General features: G+C 44.4%; 1 protein-coding gene across 1 annotated transcript in view; it reads right to left on the bottom strand.

The window, feature by feature from the left end:
- LOC104541682 (rho GTPase-activating protein 22-like) overlaps positions 1-2605 on the bottom strand; it is a gene marked incomplete at its 3' end in the record, with an annotated part of 11832 nt that extends 9227 nt beyond the window's left edge. Inside the window, exon 1 of the mRNA XM_010185802.1 lies at positions 2406-2605. Within this exon, the coding sequence (XP_010184104.1) occupies positions 2406-2526 (121 nt within the window). The remainder of the gene's footprint in view (positions 1-2405) is intronic.
- Positions 2606-10219: the final 7614 nt, after the last annotated feature.

Raw genomic sequence — 10219 nt, forward strand, 5'->3', positions numbered from 1 at the left:
CCTCAACCCTGATTTTCCAGGGAAGTGCTAGAAAAAGTCACCAAGCATTGCACAGACAAAGTATTTTGCCCAAGCCAAGACTGTTGGTTACTACAACTTTGCCTTTGCAGCCCGAATTACATTGCAGCCCTATGCTTTTTCTTTCTCTCTTTCATAGCCCTATTTTATTTATCTTTCTTTTCCACTGAGCCATAGACAAGGACACCTCTGGCCACTGCTCAGAAGCAAGACTGCTCCCAGGCCAAGTCTTCTGGCAGTAATAGCACTAGGGTTGGAGTTCAGAGAGAGACAGCACGGAGGTGCAGTTAGAGTGGGGTTGGAAAGCTGGCCTTGGAGAAATCATTCATCTGTACAGTGGCTGCAGAGCTTGTCCATGGATTAGAAAAGGAAATCAGCGTTAGGGTTCAGAGAAGGAGCAAGCTAAGAGCTATCTTTGGATTTGGGCTGGAAAAGGCAAGCTGAAGCTGCTGACAGTTCTGGGCTTGCAGAAATCTTTTATCTGGGCATCTACTAGGGAGCCTTGATAAAGCCTGTCCTCAGGAAAACTACCACTAGGGCTCTCACAGCTACACTGGCAAGAGACAGCGGATGGACCTGCTTCAGTCTCAGTCACACAGGGCAGATTACGGAGGCAGTGTCCTGCTAGGTCTGTAAAGCTCATCTCACTTCAGCTAAGTCTCAGAAGGGCTTGTAAAACTGATGTAGCAAAACGTCCCTGAAACCACCAGTTTATTGCCAGGCTGGACAGGGATTGCCCTGCCCTGCGAGCAAAAGCTAATGTGGAGCCAGTCACACACAGCCTCATCTGCCAACTCCTCAAGGCACAGGCCTGTTTTTAATCACGGGGGCCTGCAGCTCAGGCTGAACTTGGCAGCACTTCACTCCATTTGATGATCCTGCTGGAAGACATTAAATTCTTTCTCTTCATTCAGAAAAAGGGGAACCAGTGCCATCCAGTGACGCTCCCAGACAAAGTTAGGCTGGAAATAAATTCAAAAGCTACTAGCAACCCAAGGGTTAACTTTCCTTGTCATACCCTTATCTATAGCTAGGCCCTTTTGTTTGGTTTCAAAGCAGAAAAAAAACCCAGCATGCCTGGGACCACATCCTTAATCTCAGGAAGATTCAAGAGATACTAAAAAAAAATAAATGGGCTAGCAGAGCCACAGAATTTCTTTCCTCTACTCCAACAAGCTGTGTCTGTTCTTTAAAGATTTAGGTGACTCTCTATGGAAAAAGCGAGCCAGGAATGATGTACTGACTAAGACACAGACAGGCTCTCTGTCCTGGCCTGAATAGCTCACCCACCAGCTCGAGGCATACAAAGCCTATACATTCAGCTACGCTGTCCAGACATGCAGTGGGCAGGAAAATATATGCTCTCTGCTTCATTTTTCCTCATCAGAGCTCTGATTTCAACCAAAATAAACTAGACAAGAGATAATAAAGTCAGTTCTTGAGCAGATTTTCTTTATGGGGAGGACTGAGGACTCCATATGTGCTCTAAGTGGGAAAAGTCCAGACACACCTACGTCAGCTGTATGTGCAGCTTAGTACACACACATTAAAAGACGTGCAGGAAGATAATCAGGCACACACCTGCATGCTGCTATAGCAGTACATACACCCGCGCATGCATGTGGTGCCTCACAGACAGGCAGTTTAAGGATGTAAAGACTGTGTACGTGCTCACCTGCACAGGTAAGTGCCTGCTTTTACCTTCCCACATTCATGCTTAGGCTCCCATTTATCTGTCCCTTTCACACATGAAAGCACTGAGAAAAAAAATCACGGGCAGACATTCAGAAATGCATATGCTTCCACAGCACAAAACGCACACAAACTTGTTTCCCCTCCCCTGGCCCACCCAAGCACACAATATGTGAATTACTGCAGCAGCAATTTCAAAAAAGAGCTCCACGTTAGGAGCTGTATGTGCCTAAGAAAAGATAGTCCCTAACAACTACACGATCCAGCCAGACAAAGCATGCAAGAACAGGGGAAAGGAAGCAAGAGATAATCAGGAATCCAGAGAAACTGTTGGAAGTAACTTGCTCAAGGTCAAACAAATGGGTCTGTGGTAGAACTTGGTGTCTTCTGACACCACTTCCCTCAAAGAGCAGCCTCCCTGTACTAGGAGCTAATTCTCTCATTCACATACATCAATTTAAATACTCTATGTAAAAGCAAACAGACACACACCTCCACGGAACTATCTTTAAAAGCTAGCTTTGTATCCAGTAGTATTTTTGGCCATAGACTGAGTCATTCTCACTCTGCTGCTTTGTAAAGCCAGCTGCTTTTTTAGATTCTTAGTTTCTGTCTGAGGCTAAGCTCAAATATCTACTTTTCCTCTAGGAAAACAAAACCATAACAAATCCAAACTCTGAAAAATCATCTCATACCTCTCGTTCTTGTGCAGCACTCTGCTACATGACAGGCGCTGAGCTTCAAGCAGAAACCAGGCAGTGTTAGACAGCAGGAGCGGCAGAGAAAGAAAGTCCTGACTTCAGGCATCAGACACATTCTGAGTCCCAGCACTGGCAGCTTTCCATTCACCCAGCGCTACAGAGCGGAGAGCAGCCGATCTGCCCTGGGAGATAATCTCAGCAGCACATCTGGTCTTAGCTCCGCAACTCGGCATTAATTATGACTTGTGCAGAAAGCATTTGAAATATCCAATGAGATGCAGAGCTCCCCGGCTTCCCCCGCACAGGGAAGGAGAGAGGAGAAAGACAGGCAGGTAGGGTCTTGCCCACCCTCGAAGCTGCCGCCAATGTAAACAGCAGCTAAGTATGGGTCACAAGTTTTAACAAAGGCATCCCCCATCGGCTCTGTAATATATTCATGCTCTAATTGCTTGTCAGATCTATTCTAGATAGCTGGAAAAGCTGAGCAACAGTTGCTGTCTGCATGCCACACTCTGGATCCCTTCCTGATGCAGGCAACGTTAGTTGTGCTGCAGGCAAGCTGGTGCCCTGGTCTGGCCTCTGAGCTGTTTGCAAAGCACCAGAAGCAGAAACCTCATTTTGGAGGGGAACGGACCCCCACCTTAGCCTTAGCATGATCTGAGAGTATCTCCACGGCTCTGGAAAGTTTTACATAGCTTGGGAAAAGCTATCTTTGACCTGTGCAGCTTTTTTGTGCTTACAGCCTCTGCATTAGCCCTGTATAGAGAAGGTGCCTGATGATGAATAGCTCACCGGGATAACTGGTAGGAGAAGAAACTAAAAGCTCCTCACATGTGGGCCAATCCCTAGGACTTGCAGGAAAACATTCACCCTTTCAGCTCCTGCTCTCAAGGTAAGAAGCCTGTAGTTAAGAAAAATGCTTATCACGCTGTGCCCCATGCAGCTATACAAAGGTCAGCCCTCCATTCTGTTTACAAAATGCACTCCTGTGACTGCAGATTCACAGCAGTCACCACCCAAAACCTTTGCACCATATTTCTGGGGAACTTACCAAGTCTGGCTAACTTCATCTCCCTCTGCAGGAGAAAAAAAAAAATAAGATGTTATCCCTGTCTGCGGCTGCTCATCTACTTCTGTTATTACAATATCATGTCTGTGGTCACCGTACAGAGCACATGCATCTGAACTCAGTGGCCCACCACCTTCTTAGCTCCACTATGGCTCAGTTTGAACTCACATGTCAAAGAACACACTGACCCAGTAGTCAATCTTTGAGATTCTAGTCACTGAGACAGTGTTGTCCCACAACTCAGGAAACTTGACATCAAGCTCTGTCTCTGCATTCTCTGTTTTGATCAAAAGCTCCTAAACTGTCTGTTACTACAGGTGAAGGCAGTACCAGGATCAAAAGCACCAGTTCTTGAATGGCAAGGTGGTAATGTATTCCTTGGCTATTGAAGACACACCTTGAGTAGCAAGGTATTGCACAATTAGACACCAGAAACCCAGACAATACACTAGACAGTATCTGACACTTGGAAAATTATGGAGATCCTTAAACAAAAGCTACAAATGAGATCCTGGTCATCCTTTACTTGTGGTAAGCACAGCAGGCTGCAGGTTAACACTGGGAGAGCCTGCCCACAGTGCTAACTGGTGAGCAGGACCAATTTTCTTCTGAATGGCTAGGACACCATCAGAATTTTTGTCACTATTCCATGGAACAATGCCTCAAAATGTGTCATGTCTGCTAATAGCATTATGGAGCCCAGGACTCAGTGTTTGGGATCGGAGCCCAGGAGATAGAAATGCAGACTTTTATTCTTCCATTCACTTCTCCATTTCTGTTTTCCATCTCTCAAAATGCAAGAACAAGGAGGTAGCCAATGAAAGAGAAAGTCATGTTGTTTAACATGGATATCGTTATAGACAAAGTATAATTAACCTGTGAAATTCAATGCCTCTCTGTGGCCAAGGACACAGCATGACTCAAAGCATGATTAGACTTCAGCATAGCTTATAACTGTGAACTGAATGAGAGATGACGAAGACAATGCAATCACAGAAAAAAGCATAAGGAACACATGCCAGCTCACATGAGCATCACAGCTAAAGCATAAAATGGCAGCTGCTTCAGTGTTGCTCCCTGCACATGGTAACTCTGCAGCTATAGGTGCCCTGTGAGAAGAATGCAACATTATGCTCTTATCACCTTATATGAAACAATTCTCAACCCCTTTCAAAGCACTGTGCTAAAAATAACGACTTAGACCACAGAATATGATGAGACTGGAATAAAAAATATCTATATCTGTCTATATAATTTAATTTGCCTTCCCTGTTTCGGATTTCCAGGTCATACTTGGATCCTGCTTTCTCTGTTAACCGTATTTCTCAAAAATGAAATCCAAGATTCACACAGTCACTGGATTGCAGGGGCTGCTGACTCTAGAAGTACACCTGATACTGTAAGAATAGCAATAAGATACAGAGAGCTGGCCACATTGCATATAAACTACGCTCAAAACTTTCACCTGCAGATCTCCCCATGCATATGTGCCAAGGAGAGAAGGGGTAATGGAGACTGAACTCCCACTTTTCCCATTGGTGTGAATTTGTTTAGCTGTAGAGAAGTTTACCACTGAGAGGTTCTCGTTTTTCTAAACAACAACTTAGGTTTCTATAACCGTAGAGCAAGTAAATCTCACATGAACTTGCTGCTGGAGAGCTGGAGGCACTTTCTTTCCTAGTATCATCGTGTGGAGGGAGTCCTTCGCAATGCTGCTGCAGGTACCAGAAAAGGGAGAAGCATCCCATCTGTACACGTCACTACAAGCCTTGAGGCTGGCTGGGAGGTTCAATACTGCTCCCACCACCTCTGAAAATCCAGGCATGGCTCAGGCTTGGCATCTAACTCAGGCCAAATTCAGTCTTGAATCTGGTTGCAACAGACAGGAACGGTGAACCTGCATGAACTCAGAAAATCTTCCTCCCCATTTCTGATTGTGAGCAGACTTGTTGGCTTGCACAGCTCTAGCAAGTGCCCATGGGGTGCTGATATTTTTAGACACTGGTTTACACGCAGTATTAGCTAATACACAGGCATACTCAAGCGGACCTGTCTGAGGGAGCTCAGATCTAGGAAACTGCTTTGCCTATTTGTACAGAAAGGGCCTAGTATCAAAGTTAGAATCAGAGCTGAAGTTCCCTAATTTTCAAGTAAGTTGAGCCTCGTACAGACTCATTCTTTAACCCAGGAAAACACGGGCACTTGAACATCTCCTTGTACCTGTTGAAAGCTGGCAGTGAAACAGCTAAAGGTGATCAGTCACAGGGCTGAACCCAGCAGGGAAGACTTCAACAGTACGTCCCCTGTACAGAAAATTTCCCTTCCAGTTTCCTCCCTCTCCAAACCCTTTGGACAGATCCTTTACTGAACAAAAGGATGTCCCCACACCCCTCTCCTGCTCTGGGCTGGGGTCTCAACCTTCACTAGTAAAATGAAATCTTTTGGGAATAAACAGGTTTCTGCTTACTAACTGATAAACCAGTTGACCCTGGGTTAAGAGGTTAGCAAATAGCTATGTTCATCCTTCCACCACAGTAGATTCTGCCTAACCTACGTGAGGTGTTTTCACATCTCCGTAAAATATGACATGAAAGGAACTCACTGAGCAGCACTGTAAATTACCCTGCAGTGGACTCTGACAAGTTTATGCTCTAAATTGAGATTGCAACTGTTTGCTTAGAAAGAAAAGATGATAAACTGACTGAAACATCACGTAACCACAGCATTCTGAATGCAGAGCCAAACCCCTGTGTTTATTGGTCTATTTCTCTCTAAAAGGAAGCATTTAGAGAACAAAACATCAAACACAATGAAAAATACCTTCTAGCACACACTGATCTGGACAAGCGTGTCCTAGAAAACTTCTCTGTCCCCAAAACATAAGAACATATTTTACAGAACTTTTTAGTTACCAACTCTTGCACGTGCCTGTCTACATTTAATACATAGCTGCCATAGACTTGACTGAAGTTACATCTATAGAAAGCATCTGAACAGCAGATCTTTTCATTCAGGTGCACTGCACGTTGATACTCCCGTTGCACAGGAAAAAAATTACAAAAGTAATTCTGGGTGTTAGTAAGTAAAAAGTAGTTATGATGTAGTGTAACTGCTGCCACCAGTGTCTTATCTCTAGAGAAACATGAGAATTCCAGCTGTGGGCTTAAGTGCAAGGATTGTGGAGTCTGAAGCACGTTGCTGGCCCTCGTCTCTAGTACAGAATGAAATGAACCACCTGGATTTCTGGCCATCCTGAAACTTGGCACGGCCCATGATCTAGATTCACAACCAAAATTTGGAAGATCAGTCCCTTTTATCCATTCAGAAAACTGAACAAGCTTATGTCCTCAAGCCCTCCCATATCCCAGGCCTAAGAGGCTGATAACCTAAGCACAATCAGTCATTAAGAAGCAGACGGCACCAACATTGAACAGATGAGTGCTTATCCAAATTAAACTTCATCATAAATACCTCTGTCACTCTGTAACCTGCAACTGCAAAACTCACTACCAGGTAAACTATACATGGTTCCATTTTATTGCTTACCCAAACACAATCAATGATGAAAATCTGTTAGTTAATTCCCACACATTTACCTTTATCCTCCACTATCCAATTAAAATCCTCAAGGAGCAACTGTGGGGAGGGAGAGAAGGGTAACCTTTAGAAAGGAAATAGGAAAAGACAGACAGGGTGAATTTCTTTATTCTCAGCTCCTAAATGGTTAAAATTGCAACTTGCAAAGATCAGGCTACCATTCCCCTTCAGTAAGCACATATCCTCATAACGTTCATCAAAGCACTAATACAGAGAAATTAAAATACTTGCCTGCAAGCTGAGAAACACCACAGGAACGTTTGTCCCATTAATCATACACTGCCGGGACGTGCAGGGAGAACCATCAGTGTCTTAAAGACTGTCAGCTTTCAAACAGCGAGTATGAGTCTAATGATTACAGGAACGGTCTCACTGAAAAACCACCGGTGAGGCGGTGATACCAGTCAGACTATGTGCTACAGGCAGTAGCCACCAAACCACGTCACAAATGCACAGCCACTATCACTTCTCCACGGCACTTACTAGCTAAAGAGAAGAGGCAAACAATCTGTTATCGAAGCAAACACAAGTGCAACCATATTTTATCTAAAGCTGGGTTGCTCTTAGCAATACGAGCTAATGACTCCTTCCAAAACCTTTTCTTTGATAGCCCAGGTGGACTTACCTTCTATGAACCCATCTAATTCTATTTTGAATACATATATTATTTTTGTTTTCACAACACCTGGTAAAAATGAGTTTCATAATTTAATTGTGCACTGCATGAAACACTTTTCTTGGTTCAGACTTCATGACTGTGCACTGTTCAAATCCTCCTTCCATTTGTAAGTTTATCCATCAGACTTTCCTGCAATCCTCTCTTTTCCAAGACCCTTTTCAAACTAATTTTTCTGAGGGAAGGGTTCAAGTTGGATAGATTTTACATCTTAATTGCTTACACAACCTCTGGAGTACAGGACGATTTCAGGGCAGAGCTTGTATTAAAAATTCAACCCTGAGCTTGAAAAACCTTTCCCAGCAAAAGTTTCACCCAAATGGAAACATTCCCATGTGACATTTCATTTTCTCAAGTCAGCATTTCCCAACCAAAAGACATTTCACCAAGCAAATTCCATAAAAAGCTTTACCCTGCTCACCTGCAAACGTAACAGATGTACTTTGCATTGTAGTTTTTCTCTGTCTGCTATCTGGTTGAGCAGAGGCACTGAGATGGGATCTTGCTCAGCTACCTGTCATTCCCCAGCTCTGTATGCCTGCTCTTTGGTGCCCAGGACTACCCATGCTAACAAAATACTGCAAAGTCATTCACCTGATGCTAAACTACATCATCCTTCAGAAACCAGTGGAACTAAGCTGGTTAATGACAGCTGGGGATATGGCACTGCAGTGCAGAACTCGTGCTGCTGCCTGGGGTTTCTGAAACCAATAGTGGGGGACTTGCCCCTCTGACTGCACAAGCCCTGGCATGGTGCTCTGAGAACGCTCATTTCTGCTCTGCAATCACCAGGCTACTGCATGGTCTCCACACAGAGCCCAGGTAAGCTTGGGCACTGGTACTGAATGCCACTTAAAGCCCTTAGCCAGCAGCTTTAAAGGTGAAATATATGCAAGGCGTGAATTACAGAGATGTGAAAGTTATTCATTTTACACCAAAGCGGAGCAGCCATCTGACTTCTAAAGCAGGATCTTCAAAAGTCATTAAGGAACCTTTTGCCCTTGATATGCTTTAGTTTTACTTTTAGTATTACACCCTTCCATCAAGTATTTATACACACTGATAAGATCCATGCTGAACCTTCTCTTTACCAGGCTAAACAATCCCAACCTTCTCAGTTTCTCTTAGTATTTCACTTGCCACAATCCTTTGATCATTTTGTACCGCACTCAAGCCACATCCTTCTTGCCCTGAGGATCCCAGAATTGGACAGAGTACTCCAGATGTGGTCTTACCAGTGCTGAGGGGAAGGCTCACCACCCTCAACCTGATGGCAATACTCTTCCTAAAGCAGCCCAGGAAACTGTTGGCATTCTTTGCCACAAGGGTGCATTGCTGGCTTATGTTCAACTTGTCCAACAGCATCCCAGGTGCTTCTCTGCAAGGCTGCTCTCTAGCCAGTCAGCCCCCAGCATATCCTGTTGCCTATGTTTATTCCTCCCCAGGTGCAGGGCTTCACATTACTCTGTTGAACTTCATGGGGTTCCTGTCCACTCATTTCTCCAGCCTTTTGAGGTCCCTCTGAATGATAGCACAATCATCTGATGCACGAACCATGCCTCCCAATATCATCCACAAGCTTGCTCGATCTCATTATCCAGGTAACTAATGACACTGTTAAACAGTACTGTCCCCAGTATCAGCCCCTGGGGTGTAACACTAATGACTGGCCTGCAGATGGCCTTAGGGTTGCCGATCACAATCCTTTGAGTACAGCAGTTCAGGTTCCTTCTTCAATACACCTCACTGTGTATTTATCTAGCTTGTACTTCATGAATTTTTAATGAGGATATTACAGGAGACAGTGTTGAAACCCCTGCTAAAGTCAAGACAATAATCACTGCTATTCCCTCATCCATCATTTCATCATAGAAAGCTATCGGGTTGGTCAAGCGCAACTTCCCCTTCATAAATCTATGCTGACTACTCCCAGTAACCTCTTTGATCTTAATATGCTTGGAAATTATTTCTGGGTTTGTTTACTCCATCACCTTCCCAGCAATGGAGGTGAGGCTGACCAGTCTGTAGTTCCCTAGGTCCTCCCTGCCGCTTTTGAAGACAGGAATTTTCAGGCACATCCCTCAATCACCATGTCTTTTCAAAGACATGCCTCACACATGGGAGCAGCCAGCTCCCTCAGCACCTCTGGATGCATCCCATCAGGTCCCATGGACTTGTGTATATCAATTTTCTTTAAGTGTTCCCTAACCTGATCATCCTCTACCGAGGAGAATTATTCCTTGCTCCATACTTTCCCACTGGTTTCAGTGTCTAGGGAATGATGAAGACAGATCTTCCCAGTAAAGTCTGAAGTGAAGGCAACATTGAGTACCTTGGCATTTTCGATACCCTTTGTCGTCAGATCTCCTATCTCTTTCAGTAGAGTGTCTGTATTTTCCCTGGTCTTCATGCCGTTGTTGCTATGCCTGAAGAAGCCTTTCTTGTTGCCCTTCACAGCTCCTACCA

The sequence above is a fragment of the Mesitornis unicolor genome, unplaced genomic scaffold (genome assembly GCF_000695765.1).
Source record: "Mesitornis unicolor isolate BGI_N332 unplaced genomic scaffold, ASM69576v1 scaffold2166, whole genome shotgun sequence".
NCBI lineage: Eukaryota > Metazoa > Chordata > Aves > Mesitornithiformes > Mesitornithidae > Mesitornis > Mesitornis unicolor.